The following is a 19,565-nucleotide window of genomic DNA, read 5'->3' as shown; positions in this document are numbered from 1 at the left end:
GAGGGCGAGGGGATGGAGCGGCACCAGCTTGGCTCTGGAGCTGGAGTTGGGAAGCGGTGCTTTGGCTCGGTTAACGGAACCGGAGTCCCCGTACTCCTCAGGGCTGATGGGACCTTTGGGAACCCCAGCACCGGCACCTCGGGAGAGCGGGGGGGGCTCGGGAAGGTGACCTGGGGTGGGGGGGGCTGGAGACGGGGAAGGAGCCGCCGGGCTTGAGCTGTCGGGTGCGCCGGGAGGCGCGGTCCCGGTCCCTCCCCCGGTGCAGGAGCCGCAGACAAAGAGCCGGGGCTGGGGCCGAGCGGGCACCGGGGCCAGGAGGGGGCGGCCCGGGGGCGGGGACGCGGCGGGGGCGGCGGCCAGAGGCACCGGGGAGCCGAGCCCGGCTGCGGGGCGCCGGGGGCTGCGCTGCCCGCGAACAAAAGGCTCCTCCTGCCCCGGAGAGCGGCGCGGCCGCGCGGCTCCGAGCCCCGCAGCATCACGTCCCGCGGCTCTGAGCTCCGAGCCCCCGCAGCATCGTGTCTCAGAGCTCCGAGCTCCGCAGCATCATATCCCGGAGCTCCGAGCCCCGCAGCATCATGTCCCGCAGCCCCGCGCCCGGCTGCGCCTGGGCGCTTCTGCTCACCCTCTGCAGCCTGAGCGCAGCGCAGCCCCGGGAGCGGCAGTGAGTACCGGGAGGGAGCTTGGGGAGACGTGAGCCCCTCTGCTCATCGCGGGGCCCGCACCGGCCGCTCGGTGCCTGTGGGAGCCCCGGGAGGAGGGTCGGGTTGCCCGCCGGTGCCCCGATGCGCAGCCCAAGGGAAGGGGGAAGGCTGCGGATTTCCTGGGAATTAGAGTCATAAAATAGTTGGGGTTGGAAGGGACCTCAAAGCCCATCCAGTTCCAATCCCTGCCATTAAATCGGGCTGCCCAAGTCCCATCCAACCTGGCCTTGAGCACCTCCAGGGATGGGGCAGCCACAACTTCTCCGGGCAACCTCTTCCAATGCCTCTCCACTCATGGTGAAGAAATTCTTCCTTCTGTCTAGCCTGAATCTGCCCCTCACCAGTTTATCCCCACTGCCGCTTGTCCTGTCACTACAAGCCTTTGTGAACAGTCCATCCCCAGCTTTCTTGTAGCCCCTTCAGGTACTAGAAGGTTGCTCTAAGGTCTCCTTGGAGCCTTCTCTTCTCCAGGCTGAACAACCCCAACTCTCTCAGTCTGTCCGGCAGCGGCCGTGGGGCTTTGATCTGCCAGCAGTTATTTAAGGAATCCGGGGTGGTGCACAGGGGCTGTGGTTGTGCTCGGGGTGGGTGAAGGTGGTGTTGGCTTCTCCCAGAGAGCATCTGAAACATTCCTGTGGGGAAAAACCATCCGGGAGAAACATTTCACTGTGGGGAAAGGTCTCTGGCTTTTAGAAATGGAATCTGCAGCTCATTCCAGTGTGTCGAGGTTAACTTTGATTAAGATTTGCTTTGTTCTTTATCCCTTGCTTGTTATAGCCTGTCAGCATCGCGAATAGTTGTGTTAACCAAGTGCCGCGGAGAACTGATTTTCACTTGCTTACTAGAAAGTATTTCTAAGTTTTGGTGTAACCTGACAGAACGTGCCTAAAGGATCAGTCCAGTCTCTATCAACTGTATAATTGCCAAGTTAAATGTTTAATGTTTAAATGCCACTTATTCAGTGATTTAACTGTATCGAGGGAGTGATAAGAAAGAGCTGCAGCACTGAGAACAATGTGAGTACATGTGCTTCACATATGGCTCGGCAGCGCTGTGCTGGGGTGACAGTTTGAATCAGATTGTTTCATACTGGGTGCAGATGGTGCTCTCTCTCCCTCTGCAATTGGATCGGCGGTATCTGCCTTACTAAGAATTTGCAGGCTAAATAGTAACTTTTTTTTATTGCTATTTATTATTGTTCCGATGAATTTTCAAACCTGGCAGCCATAAGGTTTTGAATCTGCAAGTACCCTACGCAGTTAAACTCACATGCCACGGAGAGCTGAACTTCCTTCAGGGGTAATGGGATCTCCATGGCGATGCGGCCTGCTGGGAGAGGAACATGGGCTTGGAATTTGATAAAAGATGACTTGGGGGCTGTAAAACACCATCATCCTCATCCCGGAGTGATAATTAATCACAAACTAAAGCAGCCTGGCTCACGGAACTGCAGGAAGGCAAAGGCTGAGAAACTGCGTTTAAGAGTCATGTGAGGAATTGCCTCATTTGAAAGACCTTTTGGGTAGAAAAACACCCAGAAAGGTGTGTCATGAAGAGAATGTAACTGTGTTGCTTGCAGCCCAACACATCAAAGAGCTCAGAGCCTGTAATGCTTTTAGCTGACAAGTTCGTGGCACTGTGCCTTCAGGAGGAAGGGTACAGATTCCATTCAGAAACACAAGGACTGCAGTACACATGGGGGTTTTCTAGGGTGGCTTTGAAACGCCGTGTCTGCCTGCTAAAATCATAGAATCACCAGGTTGGAAGAGACCCACCAGATCATTGAGTCCAACCATTCCCATCAATCACTAACCCATGTCCCTCAGCACCTCATCCACCCGTCCCTTAAACCCCTTCAGGGAAGGTGACTCAACCCCCTCCCTTTCCTTTTTTCCTTTTTGCTTTTAAAATAATTCATTGCTGATAAACTTGCAGGATAGAATTGTTTGAACAAAAAAGTAGTAGCAGAGCTGAGAATTTGAGCCCAGAAACTGGATGGGTTACCTCTGTCTAAACATGAAGGTTAGAGGTGTTCTCTGTATGTGAGCCTGACCTTAAGGAAGTGCTGAGTATCAGCACTGAGAGTTGCTTCTGTTTTTATATATCGATGAATGATGAAAATGGAGCCGTAAAAAATAATTGAGGCGAAAATGTCAGAAGTATCGAAATTATTTCAAAACAAAGTATTATCTACAAAACTCCAGTGGAGGTCCAGGTACCACCTTGTTCTTTCATGAAATTCCAAGTTTTTATGAATAGCTAGTTGTGTATTTAGTTTGTTTCTAAATTAATTTATTTCTACATGATAGATACATACAATAAGCATCAATATTATTGCCTTTATTTAAAAACAACAGCTTTGTGAGCCACTTTGGCTCTGTTTGCCTCTATGGGCATTCTGTGTTCATTCTATGCTTCTTTGCTGTAGTTCTGGGCTGCTGCTGGTCACAAACATGACCCTACAGGGGCAAATACGTTAGAGGAGTGGTTTGGTTTTTTTTCCATTTGTTATACAGCAAAAGACTTCCCAATAAAGGTCTCATTCTTGTTGCTGTTCTTGACTGTCCACTTCCAATTTTGTTCCTCAGGGGCTATTTGATTGCGGCACCTTCTGTTTTCCGATCGGGCGTGGAGGAAGCTATCAGTGTAACCATCTTTAACTCTCTCAAGGAGACAACAGTCCAGGTGCAGTTAGTAGTCAAAGGAGAAACCGTGTCACGAGGTCATGGAACAGTTCTGGGTGAGTTCCTGCTATTCTCAACTTGAGAACCAGTTGATAAGTTGTGGGACTCTGGGAGCGCTGCAATACCTCTTACAGAATCGCTTTGTGTGATAACAGAATTGGAACTAAAGAACTAGTTAATTCATTAGCTACTGCAAAATGTTCTCAGTTGATCGTGCTAATGCGATATTGATATATATGAGCTCAATGATCCCAGGTCGATAATTTCGGAATATCAAGACATAAAGAGATCCTGGGTAACTGATGTTCAAGAGTTTTATGGTGCACATCTTTCCTTTTGAAACCTGAGTGCTTCACACTAGCAAGTGTGTAAGGAATACAGTAAGTGTTGTCTTTAAAGAAAGATGTAAAATCTCCAGCAGCAGTGTTATATTCTGCCCTTAATTTACCATGAGCGCTGAAACTAGAATCTCCCCATCTCCAGGACTGAATGTTGCTGAGAGGGGTGGTAACATGTGCAGCTGGATAAGTCTTTAAAATCCAAGACAGATACCTCTCTGCCCTGTTTGTAAAGACAAGAAGTGTTTTGATTTTGTCTGACTTGATACTGGATGGATTTACATTAGTGAAAATGAAGTCCAGTAGTGCTGTTCTACCACTGTGGGTAGTGGTGTAAGCTGTAATGTAGACAAGGCACAATCAGGCTCTTTAACCATTGTGGTTTAACCCTTCTGTGTGCAAAACCTGTGAGTTAGAGTATATAAAAGCCGTTTCCTTTCTTGGAACAGATTGTCTCTGGTTTTATCCTTCCCTTGTCTTTGTAACTGGCTGACAATTGCTCAGTAATTCAAAGGGAGTTATTCTTACACATGTGGGCAACACATGCTAAAGAGAAGTCTTAGGTATGGCTCTATCCAGCAATCAAAATAGATCCTATGAGTGTGTGCTTGGAGAATTATTCAAGTCCCAAAAGCGGCCAGGTCCTTCTTATAGCACAACACCTCTGTAAGTAGGATGCCCTGCACTAAAACCCCAGCCTTGGTGGCACTCCCTGACCGTACAGCACTTTGCAATTTACCTTTGGTAAAAATCATAAATAACTGTGGACTGGATTTGTTTTGGGGAACTTTGCTGGGTCTGACTGACTTTCCCTGCAGATTGTTTTACTCAATGCAAGAAAATCACTTCAGGTGGAAATGGGCTGAAGGGATATTGCACTTAGCAGCTCCGTGACAGGGGGTCTCCTTTTGCAAAACTGCAGGTGTCTAAGACATTAGTACCTTAGCTTGAGAAGAATAACGCTCTCACTCACCACTCACTCTTTCTCTCTCTCCTTAGATAAAGGAACAATTAAACTGAAGGTGAGTGTCAATTATTTGAAGATGTTTTTTGGTGCAAACATGAGGGGCTTGCCTTCCACCACATCGGGCTTTGCTTTCTAAGCAGCTGAGGCACAAGTGCAGGTCATGTTCCAGTACACACACTGAGGAGGAAGAAACATTCACAAGAGAAGACACGGAGATTGAGAAGAACAGATCTTAATCCATCACAGCTCATCTCTCAGGCCCGTATGGCACTGAAGAAAATCAGTATCTGAATCTGTGGGTCGTTGCTCAACATGTAATTTTTAAAGTCTTTTATTTCTCTGAGCAACTAGTTGAAAATGTGCAAGCAAGCAGGTTTTGCTTTTAGTTTGTGTTTGTTCTTTTCTTCTATGAGTGGAGCCGTGCCTTCCATAGCAAGGTTGGTTTCTACATGTAACACATCATCTTTAGTGGAAGGTGCACATGTAGATCAAATATCGCTGTACTTTAGTGATAAGGAAAGGGTAGAAGAAAATTTCCTGCTATGTTTTAGCATGACTTTGCCTCCTTTGAAGTTTTTAGATTGTAAAAGACCCAGTATGTTCTTCATTTTCTTTTATTACTCACACGTAGTTACACTGAAAGGCAGCAGGTGGCTGCTCTTTGCTACCTTCAGTGTCAGTTATATCCTCAGAAAGCACAAAGGCTTCTCTGTGTTCTCCTCACCTCATGGTCTGTTTTCTAGGTGCCCTCAGGACTTCGCGGACAAGCACATCTCAAAGTCTGGGGCAACCGGCACCTGGCAGAGGAAGGCTACATTTTTCATAACTACACCACAGTCACCATTGATAGCAAGGGATCATCGGTGTTCATCCAGACGGATAAACCTGTCTATAAACCCAAGCAGAAAGGTAAAGTGACTTGGGAGAACTTGCCAGATGCTAGAGCTGCTTTCAAGCAAACTTTTGTTTCAAGGGTGAATTCTAGGATGAGAGATTCTGTTCCCTGTTAGCTGTGATGAGTAATAAATGTCCTTTTTTCCTTTTGTAGTGTTGATAAACCTCTTTATGGTGACTTCTGACTTGAGACCAGTCAATGACAGGGTAAAGAAAACTTTTCTTTCACACTGTAAAGTATGATGGAATGCTTGGCAACCTGTATTTTATTCTAATGTACATTTACACACACCTTTAATTGGGTTTTTAACCTGTTTAGGCATAACTTGTGGTTGCTTGTTGTTATTTATGAGTTAGTTCTTTTCATTTGGCCACGTTCCTGTGGAAGGAGAACGCATGCTTCTGTGGTGCTGGCAAATACAGCAGAACTGCAAAACCAGTTAGAGTTTCAGAGCCTTGTGCTCAATTTAGATAATGCACAGATATATGAAGATATAACTTTTCCAGTTAGATGTGCAAATGAAACGCGTGTTTCTCAGACTTCCCTTACCAAAGAAGAGGTATTTAAACTTTGTCACTTCATGCATCATCCCTTGCTTATGTCAACTCTGCAATTCATCACAAGAAGCACAAAAGTAGCTTTGTTTCTTAAAGCCTTTTATTCTTTCTTCTTTTCTTTCAGATTGAAGCTTATGTGGTGGTGAGTATCGATCAGTCTGCCAACTATCTGACGTATTCTGTAGAGGGAGGCACAAGATCCTTGTGGGCTTTAGAGGAACAAGTGTGCACTCGTGTGCCTTTTCATATCCATTATGGCCATTCCCAGCTGTAACCTATGCTGTTATCTCTGTCCCTCTGAATAGAAGGAAAGTACCTTCAGAGGCCAGTTCATCCCATCCAAAATGGGATTCTCTAGGATAGGTGGAAGATCTGCCACTTGATAGTCCTTACTTGTGTGGATTGTTTATAGAAGCAGTGTCCTTAAACGAGTACTGATCTTTAGAAATGAAATACACCCTGGGAAATTACATTCAGAGATGTTTCAACAGATGTTAGTTCCATGTGAGCTGTTAGTGAAGTGTATGTATTGCAAAACAAAGTTCTTTGTTGCAAACTGAGTTCAGTGTTGTCGTGATGCTCATTTTCACTGTGCTGTTTCTCATTCGTAAACTACTGTGCAGGATCCTCGGGGGTCTCGTATGATCGAGTGGAGCAATTTGAAGCCATTTTGTTGTGGTAAGTTCTTGAATGTTTCTGTAGTGTTATTTGCCTTTGCTTCTACTTAACACTGAGTCGTGTTCAATAAGCCTTGACAAGGACAGAGTTCATGGAATGTTATTTCCTTTCTCAGGTATTGTAAATATGAGTTTTCCTTTGTCCGATCAGCCTGTGTTTGGTGAATGGCTCATCTTTGCCGAAATGCAGGGATACACATACAACAAATCCTTTGAAGTTCAGAAATATGGTGAGTTGTACCCAAAACAGCTTTGACTAAGGGTCTGTTGCAAAGGTGGTCTTGCCAAGGTGCTCTTGGTTGGCTCCTCTCATCGATTCATTTTATGCTGAGGGCTCTTCCAGCTGCGCTGCCCTGGTCCCACCATAAACAGTGATCTTGTCAGAGCTGTGTGTGCTGTTGCTTGAATCTGCACCACAAGATCTCCCTGAAAAGATCCTGTTGTATTTATTTTTATTGCAGTGTTGCCAAAGTTTGAGCTGCTGATTGATCCCCCTCGCTATGTTCGTGACCTTTCACTCTGTGAGAAAGGAACAGTCCATGCCAGGTAGGAACATGTCCCACGTGAAGTTCCTTTACTGTAGGCTGTAGCACCACCACAGGATGGGGCAGTCACTGGAGCTTGGATCTCATCTGCTGAAGACTTTTCTGATGGTTTCTGGTCATCGTAAGAGCAGTCATAAAACATGCTACGAAGAACACACTGGAAAGCCTTCTGTGATTGTTTTGTTCCTGTTTCCTAGATGTGCAGGTCACATGGCACTAGCCTTGGGATAACCGGGGAAAACAGAACTAGCTGGAAGTTATGAATTATCTTCTTTCCATTTCAGATATACATTTGGAAAACCAGTGACAGGAAAGTTAATTGTCAATATGACTATAAATGGGGTAGGGTACTACAGGCATGAAGTGGGCCACCCTGTCCTCAAGACCATGCAGGTGAGGGAGAGCATTGAGTCAGCTGTGATGAAATGCCTGATCTGTACTCTTTGAAGTTAACACCACAGCTCTATTTTATGTGACTGGGAGATCAGAAAATAAACAAATAAATGCGATAATTTGGTCCAGCATAATACAAATATTACATATTTTTACATGGTATGTTTATGATGGGGGGGGATGAGAATTTCTTGCGTAGTATTAATGTGGCTTTAGATCATATGGGGCTGAGGGTCAATATGAGAATGAGGGACTGTGACAGAGTGAGTCCAGACTGTGGATAAGGGAGTTAAATGAAGCTTTCTTACTTTCCTCCTTCCTTCACCCGTGCCCCAATTAATTCCCTCCACTCAACATCCTTTAAAAACACTGCTGCAAACTCCTAGCGAGTGCCTGTGCTTTAGATTTGGCTTCTAGACCCTTTCTGAATGCAAATGGAAACTTGAGTTTCTGTTCTCCCACACACTTCATAGATTGATGGCTCTGCTGTTTTCGATGTGTGTGTGAAAGACATGATGCCAGCTGATGTTCCGGAACATTTTCGAGGCACAGTCAATATCTGGGCCACAGTGATCAGCTCTGATGGGAGCAAGCAGGTTACGTTTGATGACTCAACGCCTGTTCAGAAACAGCTAATTGATATTAAGTACTCCAAGGATACCAGAAAACAATTCAAACCCGGACTGCCTTACAAGGGAAAGGTAAGATTAATAGTACAGACACGGATGCCGGGCTGATATAAGGTCATAGTGACTTGATACCAGGATGTTTGCACCAAGTTCTAGTGTTTTTCCCACCTGCTGTTTCTGTTGTTGACTGAAATTGCCCATAACGTAAACCCTATTATTTTATAAATAAAACACTTTGTAGGTAGAAGTGACTTACCCTGATGGAAGCCCAGCTGACAGAGTCACTATCCGAATTAAAGCTGAGCTCACACCAAAGGACAATGTTTATACAAGTGAACTTGTATCAAGAAATGGCCTGGTGGAGTTTGAAATCCCCTCCATCCCCACAGCTGCCCAATACGTCTGGCTGGAGGTGGGTGAAAGCTCTTTATAGGATTAGCAGGCTTTAATGTAATTAATCTTGTCAAACCTGGACTTCATAAATCACTGTTGCAATCAGGAAATCAGTGCCTTTTAGCTTCAATTTCTTGATTTAAGTGCAGCAAATGCTTGCTTCTTTTTCTTGCTGTCAGTGGAACTGATGGCGATTACCATCCTGAAAAGATGCTTCTGGAAACACAGCTTAACATAGTAGTAAGGGTCTGGTGTTTGGAGAGCACTGTTGCTGTGTAAAGATGACAAGAGAGGAACAGCTAGAAAGCATAAAATGGGAGATGGGATACAGGGTAAGAAGGGAATACAAGTCAGACTTTCTATACGTGCATAACATTCAAATTTAATTTTTTTTTTAAGACCAAAGTGACAGCAATTGATGGGAAACCGTCTGGGGATCAGTATCTGCCCAACTACTTGTCCATCAGTAGCTGGTATTCACCCAGCAAGTGTCACATCCAGCTCCAGGCACCAGATAAACCTTTCCAGGTGTGTTGGCTTCATTCTGGTGGGTCTCTTCCAACCTGGTTATTCTATGATTCTATCATGGCAACAACTGCATTTCCTGACTTAAAGTGCTTTGTTCTATTTAAGTATCTCTAGCCTTTTCTGTCTCTAGGATCCTGGATTGTTGTTGTTTGGGGAAAATGACTGGATTTAGTTCAAGCCAACAAATCCTGAAAGATTGGAAGTGAAGTTTGTAGGAGTTGCTGAACCGCTAAAGACCCAAATTAGGGCTATGTAGTCTCACTAGAACTCTCAGTTTAAATCTCAGCTGGATCTGTTTAGTCCTCAGTTACCAAGTGATGAAGGTAGTTGCCTTGTTTTCTTTTGTAGTTTTTGTAGGAGCCTCTCTGAAAATGTGGTCTCTCCAGGTAAAAATTGTCATGATCTCTCTCCTAGCAGAAATAGCTGATGTAACAGTGATTTCTGTTGTATATTGTTTTACTGAGAGTAGTTCAGGACCCAAGAAGATGCTGTGAGGGTCTGCGTATTGCTTTGTGGAAAAAAAAAAATGTGGGTTTTGGCATTATACACACTTAGATTTCTGTTATCAGCAGATGCATCAGGTTGGGTTCGGACTCTGTGTCCCAATAAGGGCATTTTTTCTTGTCATTGCATTTCATGGTAGTTTAATGGCTAATTAATCTTTTACAAGTTTCCTGAGGTATGGAAAGGGGATTATACCCTGCTAATCTGAACACATTGTTCTTATTATAACCTGATTAGAACTAATTCTTCTGTGGGAAAGCTAGGAGCTGGATGACCAGCTGATGTGGGAACTGTTTCCCTGCTTTGCCAGCTCTTACTGGGTGTTCCAATTAGCTACAATTCATTTTTTTAATGAATTGTTTCATCATTTGCACTGGGGAATTCTTAATACTTCAAATATTTAATGTCACGAGGCATTTCTTGGACTCTCTGGCATTCTCGCTGTGTTTAACCATTAGCAGCTCCTTGTGTTCAAGTCCTTGCCACATTGGTTTGTGTCATACATACGTTCTGGTGAGGTAACCCTGTTAGTGCTGGAGAAAGGGAGTTTCCACAATATTTCATTTCATCGTATTCGGTCTGATGGCTCGGAAGCCAATTGCAGGCCTCGGATGAGCTTACCCAGAAAAAAGCAGCTCCCTCCTCGTTTGTTTGTATGTTTGACAACTCCTTGAGTGCCAGACTTGCAAATGAATATCAAGACTTGTGTAATTTGAAATCATTTCCCCTCAGATCTGTTCCCAGTAATTGCATGCCACAGTGGTTACGTTTGAATTAGTTTTGGCCACATGAAAATAATCGCCATGTAGAATCTCAAACTCAAAGATGATCAGACACCCATCTCTTTCTTTTTTGGGCTGGGCTGATGAAGGGGTGTCTAAAATACGACCAATTCTGGCAGCTGCTCTGTGCCAAAAGGCTTAACTTTCAGAATTCCAGAGATTCCTTTATTGTTTTCATTAATGCATCCAAACCCCCAGCCCGTTCTCCTCTTGGACACGCAGGGAGTGAAGAGCTGAGCACAGACCCTTTTTAATGTGTGAAAAGTCCATGAGAACAGTGCACATGTAATGTACTTTTTGGTGCCTGTGTTTCTTAGGAGTCCCCTCTCTTGTGGACTGAAACCCAGGTAGATTCGTATGCTCTGCAAATAACGAGCCTGTTTGTACCAGACCATGACCACATCTTCTGCATTTCTGTCTCTGGGTGCAGGTAGGAGAGGAGGCTTGGATTGCAGTTAAGTCCACGTGTCCTTGCAACTTCACTCTACATTATGAAGTGGCATCGCGAGGCAACATTGTCCTTTCAGGACTGCAGCCCAGGAACATCACCCAGCAGAGGAGCAAAAGAGCTGCCTTTCCCTTTGAGAAGAACGTTGATATCACACGCTTCCCCGGGACAGGTAGGAGCATCAGAAATACTAACTTGCCCCTATTTTCAGGGAAAACCACCTTTCTGCAAACCTAAATATCCTCTTTTTTTGAATTTGATGCTACTTAAAGGGCACAGAATAATTTTGTGCAAGAAAAACGGTGATAGCCATTGCACACAATCATACAGAAAAAAAGCCTGATTTTTCCAAGAGGGGTAGCACTTGGAGTTCTCTTAACAGAGGGAGACTAGTGAAAAATCCATTCTGTCTCAACGTGCTTGGCTTGGTATTGACTGAGTAGTAGGGAAGCATATGATGAGTCTGGAGAAGTTTAAGCTGGTTGAGCTTAAATGAGGAAGAGGATGTTAGATGGGCTGATAGCCTGGGTCAGGCTCAGGGAGAAGATCATGCAGTTAGCATCGGGAAGGGAAACGAAGTGTGGAATCCTGGTTTGTGCAAGGAATAACCAGAAGATGCCAGTCTGGTGGATAGGTACCTGCTTGTTTATTGTAAATGGCTTCGTAACTTAATTGTCTGTTTCCTTGATTTTATGTCAGGAAGAGCTCTGGCCAGTCACACTCTATCCACCCTCTCCCTACTGCTCATTACACTATGGGTGCTAATTGCCTATCAGCTTATACAGGGAAAAGTAAAAAGAAGGGAAATACCTTGAGTTCAAGAAGGATGCGTTGAACAGGAGCAATGGAAGGATGCAAGTCCTGGGCGGAGAATTCTGTGCCTCACAGCATTTAGATGGGTCAGGAAGAAAGTGCTTTTGATAACTAATGCTGCCCTTCTCACAATTTGTTTTAGCACCTACCGGTGTCCCTGCAGCAGAGGCTGAAGTGTGCATGACGTTCCTCCGGTTCTCGGTTGTTCACAGCATGGCTCCCTTGGGCCGTCTCCTTGTGTATTACGTGCGGGAGAACGGAGAAGGCGTTACTGACAGCCTGCAGTTCACCGTCAAGTCCTCCTTTGAAAATCAGGTATGGCAATGCAGCGAGTGCAGAAGAAAGGTGGTATCTTGTTACTCTGTAGTTTTGTCTGCTGATTCTCAGTCAAGATGATGGGGTTTACTGGTCAATTCCTAGGTTGCAGTGACGCTCTCGGCAAATGAGACCAGACCTGGTGATGTTGTGAACATCAAGGTCAGAGCTGCAAAGTCAAGCTGTGTCTGCGTTGCCACTGTGGATAAGAGTGTCTACTTGCTGAGGACAGGTTTCCAGCTGACAGCCAGTCAGGTAAAAATAAGCTGAAGGCACTGATGTCTCTTTATTAATACCGCTCTCTGCGCTTGACCTTTCGTAAGCAGCCTTTATTCCTAAGAACAGCAGCCTCTTCCCTTTCCTGGCAGGTTTTTAAAGAGCTTTCAGAGTATGATGTATCTGATGCTTTTGGAGCTCCGAAGGAAGAAGGGCACTTCTGGTGGCCAGGCATGTCCTCACGTAGACGCCGTAGATCTTCTGTCTTTCCGTGGCACTGGGACATCACCAAGGATGCTCGCTTCGCGTTTACAGTAGGAAGAATCAGCCTCACTTCTCTGTGGAGCGTTTTTTACTTTCTTGTTTGCAGGATCATTTTCGGCTCTGTAGGCTGTTGGTTTTTTTCACATCAGAGCTGTTTCTCCAGGGGGGTAGGCTGAAGAGTAACTTGTGAGAACAGAGTATGTTGTTCCAGCAAAGATAATGGAGAAACAAGCTTTAGTTTTGGCTTGTCTCCTTGCCTCCCTCACCGGTGCAGCATGCAATCTCTGTTCCCTGATTGCCTGAAGCTGTAAGGACATTCCATGGGAAAGGCCACGCTCTACATGTTGTTTCTTATATTCCTTACATAGGTTTCTCCTCCTTGTTGCCCTTTAAGATAGACTGGCCTGGTCTGGTGCATATGACTGGTACATATGCAGTGATGTGTACCTGACTGGTAATAACTGGATGTGTGTGCAAAGAGAACAAAGCTTGCACTCCCTTCGGCGTTTGGGAGCTTCTCTCTCTTATGCATAAGGATATTTAGGGGACAGGGCTGGCAGATGGCTTTCTTCTGAGTTCTGTATTTTCCCTGTAAAGCTCTGTGGACCGTTTCCATTTTGCTTGGCATTCCTGGTAGCGCTGGGCGGTGATGTCTGATGTCAGAGCTGCCTGCTAACTGCAGCAGAACACATTGGAAACTTCTAGGAAGGGTAAAAAGCTGTAATGTAACATTCTAGGGGAAAAATATGTGTAATAATTTTTCACCTGTAGGTGCCTGGCAGTCACACACACCCAGTAATGTCAGATACTGGTTGAAAGGCATTTTCCGAGCAAACGAGCTTTCTCGTAAAGCCTCTGCCTGTGAAGTGCCTGCATATTTTCACATGAACATTATTTTTATATAAAGCTTTAAAAAATCCTCAAGTTTTAATTGAAAATTACCCTATTAGGCGTTGGGTGGGGGTTGAGACATTCTATTCTGGAAAGTTTTTATTGGTACATGTTTAATTCTTGCTTTTATTTTTCTCTTGCTGGTTTTTGTTTTGTGGTCTTCGTTTTTATTGTCCAGGAAACGGGCCTGGTTGTAATGACCGATATCGTCAGCTTGAACCACAGGCAGAATGGAGGGATGTACACAGACGAGGCTGTCCCAGCTTTTCAGCCGCACACTGGGACGCTGGTGGCTACGATGCATTCTAAAATAGCACCGAGGTACCGTTTCTGTTGTAATGTGTGATTGGTTATGGTGCTCCGAGCTATATTTTTCTATGTTCTCGTCTGTTTTCTGCTTCCACGCCCCCAGGGAATTGCTTGGTTTAGACAAGGTGGTGTTGAGGAAACTCTTCCATTATCTTGATAAGCCTGACAAAAATTATAACTGGCACTACTTTGTGTTTAATTCTAGAGAAATGCAAAGTAATGATCTTCAATGATCATGTGAAACTCTGCATATCTCGATTTTCTGTGAATTAGTTGCTGCTTCTCACTATTCGCCGAAGAAGGGCTGGCCTGCAGAACTGCTCCGTGCAATTTCAAAAGAAGGAATGGAGGGGAATATCAAGTAGTGACTGTAGTAACTGCTATTAGTGAGGCCATACCCTGATATCGTGGGAAGTCTCATGCCCTGTGTGCTCCCTTTGATTTTGGTCAGCAAAAGAATTTTGGATCATAAAACGTTTGTTTTTTTAGATTATATAATTTGTGCTAATTTTTTAAACGCTGATTTATCAATTACTGTTAAAACTGTCTTATTAAAGAGTCAATTACCAAGGAATTGTTTCTTGTTCTAGCAGAGCAGAGAAGAGAAAAAGAACCTTCTTTCCTGAAACCTGGATTTGGCACTGCCTCAATGTCAGGTATTGACAGGGAATTCCCTTGGGCTGTAGTCTCAACTGCAGAAAACAGAGCTCTGTAATGGAGTTCCATTAGCATTCTCTGATATGTGTTGTTGCTTTCCTTCATTACCGCTTTAATTCTCTTTATTGTAACATTTCATCTGGTCCTGAAGCACGTTCACAGCTTCAGGTCGAACTTGTCAGTTGTGGTTGCTTTGCAACCTATGTATAATTCGCTTTGGTGTCACAGTTAGAGGAACATCTTCAGGGAAGCAAAGGATTAATGGCTTTGTTCAGTACGTTTCTGGTTTTTATTCGCTTATGGGAAGGGTGTAGCAACAAGTTACTGAAGAGTGAGTGAAGATAACAGGTTTGCAGTGACTGGCTGGTGCGAGGAGCTGCCTGTTGTGTAATCTTGCCTCACATTAAATGTAAGTCAGATCGCTGTTGCAGTAAAAAAAGGACTGTAAGGTATAAGTTGATGATGCGCTTCTAGCTCTCTGTTAAAATCCTCCTGTGAGCTGGAGTTCTGTGTAGAGATGGAGGCAGAGCAGCTGCTTCTCTAAGTGCTGGTACATTTATTGATATCCTGTATATTGTTTGCTTTTTAAAGTGCACAGAGCCCTTCTTTCTCTTTCCTGTGATGCAAGAACATCTCCCCCAAACCTTAATTTACTGCCCAAAAAGTGGTTTCAGGCTGGCACAACTGGAACTGAAAAAGAAAGAATAAACAGATGAGTAAGCTCCCAGAACAGCCCATCTAGGAGAATGTGAAGCAATTATTAAAAGGCTTCTCCAGGTTTACAAGTAAATTTCATTCTCCCTAAATGATTATAAATTAAATTTGACAGGAACTTGCAGCAAGTGTATTCAAATCTGTTCAATTGAGCATGAAATATGCTTTGTAGAAATACACAAAGAGCTCCAGAAGTGCCCGTTTGGGCCTCTGCAAGCTGGGGCAGTTAATTATAAGTGGGAGAGTGTGGAATAAAAAGTTGCAGATTGTATTTTCTCCCCTTCATTTCATTAGAGACCACTGAAGCAAGCGTTCCTTGATTTCCACTCTCTTGAACAGGAAGTTTTTTTCTTCTTCTACCGTTTGTAATTACAATATCCAATCCTCAAAAAAAGAAACAAAAGCCTAATGTCAACTTCCCAAACCAATTCTAAACATTCCGAGAGCCTGGCTGGAGGGTCTAATGGCTGGAAATGTGTGTGTACTTTGGCCCCCCGCCCAGAAGAGTAAGGGCCCTCATGTGTGAAAATAATGTTAATGCTGGTTATGGGCTGAAATCCCAGTGGAAAGAACTTCAGCTGCAACAAATTGTCCGGTTAAGCAGGCTGGAATACTGCCAGTTCTGGAGCTACGACATCCTCCCGCGTACTCTTCGGGGCTGAAGTTTACTGCAGGTACCAGCTCCCTAATTCCAGTTGGGATGAAGACTTAAATATGAAGAAACTAATGTGCTTAAAAGAAGTTAAAATAACCTGGTGCTGTTGAGGGAAGTGCATTCTCCAGGTCCTGCACTCTGTAGTTTGAGCTAGGGAGCCACATTTGTTGGCCAGGGTGCCTGGAGACTGAGTGGACCCAGTGTACTGCTTCAAAGGTGTAGTCAGCTCTAGGATTTTATCAAGCTCTTTGTTTTAATCCTTTCCTACTGTACCGTGAACACCAAGACTGGTACATAACACGCTGCCCGGCTCATCCCAGTACCACAGCTTAAGCTCATTGGAGGCTGCAGACAGTTGATTTAAACAATGCAAGTAAAGATGCTTCTTTGGTGCCCAAAACGTAACTGATGGTTGGTGGAGAAGCTGCGAAAGAGCAGTTCTCCACTTTGTCCTGGATGTGAACTGGGAGGTGCCACAGCGTTAGGAGGGAGCTATGCTGCAGACTTGCAGAGCTGCAAGATCTGAAGATCTTGTTTTCTCGTTTTCCACGCCAGCTAAGATGCACGTTGCTCTCAGAAGATTACAGAGCTGGCAGCATGGGTATAGAGCTTGGGGAATAAATAAGAGCTTCAGAGAAAACAACCTTAGGGTGTACTCATAACTGCACCAATCATCCTGCCAGCTGAGCCATGAAATAGCTTTTGTTCTGGCTTTAGAGGAGATGTTTTCTGTTCCAGGCAAGGCCAAAGCTTCTTTGCAGGAGGGAAATAGCGAAGGCTGCCGAGCAAAGTTGAATTTCTATTACTCTGAAGCATGGAAGAGGATATCAGGTTTGTGATACCCTGCTGCGGTACACACAGTGAAGTGAAACACTCAGAATAGAAATTGGGTTTGTAATAATTTGTTTCAATCCTCATTGGAAGAAAGTTGATGTTTTTGGAAATTTTTTGATCAGGCATTCCAAAGTCAACTAACTACAGTGTTTCTGAACCAAGATGTGCTCTCCTGGACAAGCACTCACGAAGCTCGGTGTCTGGCAAACTTATTGTTTGCACTTCTGCAATGTGGTGATGTATGGATGGGCACAGGGGTCCCACCCAAATGACTTCTGTTTCACTAGCTCTGAAATAAATTATTAGAATCATAGAATAACCAGGTTGGAAGAGACCCACCGGATCATCGAGTCCAACCATTCCTATTAACCTTATCCTATTATATCCTATATAGTCCAACCATATCGTATTGCTGGACTATTCTTACCCAGGACGTCAGCCCAGGGTTCTTATTCTTTCCTCTAAGAAAAGTCACTCTGTAACGAGGCTGCAAATGCCTGTAAAGCTTTTAATCTAGTAAGGGTTTGTCTGTCAGGCTGTTTTGCAGGAGCAGCTTCTCACTGTTCTGCTCCTTATGAGTGTGCATGGGTCTCAAAAGACTTGATGGAGAGCATGCAGCCTTTTATAAGCTATTGTTCAAAGCAGACCCTGTTGTAGTGTTTTAAGTTTGGATCTGAAGGGAATTCCCCGAAGTGTTTGACTCTGTGCTTTAGCTTCACTCCAAAGCATCTCATAAATCTGATCAGCTGATGTTGTTCCTTGTTCTTCTTGGCAGCAATGTATCAGGGGAAGCACAGCTGCACGTGGAAGTGCCCGACTCCATCACTACGTGGATAACGGAAGCTGTGGCCCTGTCTGAGGAGAAGGGCTTGGGCATCGCCAATCAAACAGAGCTGAAGACATTTAAACCTTTCTTCATTGACTTCACTCTGCCCTACCACGTCATCCGGGGAGAGCAGACCAAAATCCCACTGACTGTCTACAATTACCTTGCTGTCTGCGTAGAGGTAACTGCCCTCATTCCTCTTGCTAAATCACTGAATTCTGTTTTCTCATCGTTTCCTGTGATCTACAAGCTACGGTAGATCAGGTGTAGGGATAATGTAGTGATGAGCTCAGCATAAATGCTTTGAACGAGATAAAAAGATTGCTTTGTCTTGGCCAATTGCCCAGAGCAGGGGTGGCTGCCCTAGCCCTGGAGATGTTCAAGGCCAGGTTGGATGGAGCTTGGAGCCCCTGATCCAGTGGGAGGGTGGTGGAACTGGAAGGGCTGTGAGGTCCCTTCCAACCCAAACCATTCTGTGATTCTATGTAGGGAAACTTATACTGAACCACTGAGAAGGATTTCCCTCATAATAAGAAAGCTGCTATAATTAGGTTATTTTGAAAGAGTTTTTTTTAGTAGAAATCCTCTTTGTCTCGATGTTTTCCCAAACCCATTGCCTGTCCAACTCCAGCAGTATCATCCTGAGCTTCTTGTAGGATTGCTGAGCTGAAAGCTATGTTGACAGTCAAATACAGTCCTAGAAGGTTTGAAGAATGAATGATCTGTGCATGCTCTAATTATATTAAGCGTTTTGTAGCTTTCAGATTTTTTACAGGTCTGTTGGGTTTGCAGCTGAAACAATGCAATAAATGGCATTCAAACGTTTTCACAGGTCTATGTGAAGATTTCTGTTCCCAAAGGCATAAAGTTTGTTGGGCATCCTGGGAAACACCATCTGACAAGGAAGAAGTGCGTTGCCCCTGGGGAAGCGAAACCCACCTCTATCGTTTTGTCCTTCAGTGAGCTGGGACTGAGCAACATCACTGGTAGTACAGACCTAAGAACAGCTTGTGCTTGAGGGAGTTTTACAAGTGTTTCTTTTTGTTCCTTTTTCAGAAGAAAATCCTTATTTCCTAGTACCCCGAGGTGGGATCATTCTTTCAACTTTCTGCCCATGTAGCTTTTCAACCTCATTTTTTTCTTAGAAGTGTCTTCTGTGGCTGTAACTCGCTGAGGAATCTGTGTGAACCGACTTGGAGGTTCACCAGGCATCAGCTTTCCTGTTGTGCTGTGGGCACGTCAGGTGTGGACCTGTTGCATTTCCCTGAGATCAGTGGCAGTTTTAAAGGAAGTGAATAACAACAAGTTCTGTACATCTTTCAAGCAAATAATCACAGGAAAAACATGCAACACTGGGAACTAGGAGAAGGTTTCTTTGTTGCGCTGTCACTGTCCAAGTATTGTCCCGTTGTCGATGTGACTGTTCAAATTAAGATAATGTGAGCGCTGTAATTACAAAACGCTTGATGTATTGTTTATCAACTGTAACAAATTAGTTTAGATCTTTACTTGAACTCCTGAGGATCTTCCTATCACAAAATCTGTTTCTTTTCCCTTCTTTTTCGTAGCAAAAGCTTTTGCTTATAGTGGAACCAATTGCTGTCAGGATGGGATGCCGACCTTAAAGAACGGCAGGCACTCAGAGGACAGTTATGTGGACAAAAAGACCCTGGTGGGAGTGGATTATGTGCGCAGTAGTGTTGTTATTGAGGTAAGAAAATATGACTTTGTAATCATTCACGAAAAATATAAATGCTTGGGCAAATCATGACTGATATTAGATGGTTAATGAAAGAAGTAGCTTTATAAGGATCTTGAAGTTCATTCATTGTATGTTTACATAACTGGAAACAATCCATTTTTGTGGTGTGTGTACAGAAAGGGCCCCGTTTGTTCTGAGTTTGTGCTGGTGAATCTTCAGTTCTGTTCAGAAGAAAAAGCAATAGGAATATTTTTATTGCCTAAAATATGTTGTGCTGTGGGAGTCACTGGTAATGGTTGTGTATCTCTAGCTCCCAGCATCCAGTGTC

General features: G+C 44.4%; 1 protein-coding gene across 1 annotated transcript in view; it reads left to right on the top strand.

Annotated features, from left to right (window-relative positions):
• Nucleotides 1-361: 361 nt before the first annotated feature.
• The window catches only part of CPAMD8 (C3 and PZP like alpha-2-macroglobulin domain containing 8), a 46,584-nt gene continuing 27,380 nt past the window's right edge, over nucleotides 362-19,565 (top strand). The window contains exons 1-23 of the mRNA XM_069878243.1: nucleotides 362-506; nucleotides 538-661; nucleotides 3,290-3,441; nucleotides 4,723-4,745; nucleotides 5,434-5,599; nucleotides 5,739-5,791; nucleotides 6,267-6,284; nucleotides 6,766-6,820; nucleotides 6,936-7,049; nucleotides 7,281-7,365; nucleotides 7,649-7,757; nucleotides 8,231-8,458; nucleotides 8,628-8,798; nucleotides 9,179-9,307; nucleotides 11,024-11,213; nucleotides 11,997-12,169; nucleotides 12,275-12,424; nucleotides 12,538-12,699; nucleotides 13,719-13,861; nucleotides 14,440-14,505; nucleotides 17,485-17,716; nucleotides 18,368-18,521; nucleotides 19,104-19,246. Coding sequence (XP_069734344.1) covers nucleotides 576-661; nucleotides 3,290-3,441; nucleotides 4,723-4,745; nucleotides 5,434-5,599; nucleotides 5,739-5,791; nucleotides 6,267-6,284; nucleotides 6,766-6,820; nucleotides 6,936-7,049; nucleotides 7,281-7,365; nucleotides 7,649-7,757; nucleotides 8,231-8,458; nucleotides 8,628-8,798; nucleotides 9,179-9,307; nucleotides 11,024-11,213; nucleotides 11,997-12,169; nucleotides 12,275-12,424; nucleotides 12,538-12,699; nucleotides 13,719-13,861; nucleotides 14,440-14,505; nucleotides 17,485-17,716; nucleotides 18,368-18,521; nucleotides 19,104-19,246 — 2,802 coding nt within the window. The 5' untranslated portion in view covers nucleotides 362-506; nucleotides 538-575. The remainder of the gene's footprint in view (nucleotides 507-537; nucleotides 662-3,289; nucleotides 3,442-4,722; nucleotides 4,746-5,433; nucleotides 5,600-5,738; nucleotides 5,792-6,266; nucleotides 6,285-6,765; nucleotides 6,821-6,935; nucleotides 7,050-7,280; nucleotides 7,366-7,648; nucleotides 7,758-8,230; nucleotides 8,459-8,627; nucleotides 8,799-9,178; nucleotides 9,308-11,023; nucleotides 11,214-11,996; nucleotides 12,170-12,274; nucleotides 12,425-12,537; nucleotides 12,700-13,718; nucleotides 13,862-14,439; nucleotides 14,506-17,484; nucleotides 17,717-18,367; nucleotides 18,522-19,103; nucleotides 19,247-19,565) is intronic.

Source organism: Phaenicophaeus curvirostris, chromosome 28, assembly GCF_032191515.1.
Source record: "Phaenicophaeus curvirostris isolate KB17595 chromosome 28, BPBGC_Pcur_1.0, whole genome shotgun sequence".
In the NCBI taxonomy this organism is placed as follows: Eukaryota; Metazoa; Chordata; class Aves; order Cuculiformes; family Cuculidae; genus Phaenicophaeus; species Phaenicophaeus curvirostris.
This window is presented reverse-complemented; position numbering and strand designations above follow the sequence as displayed.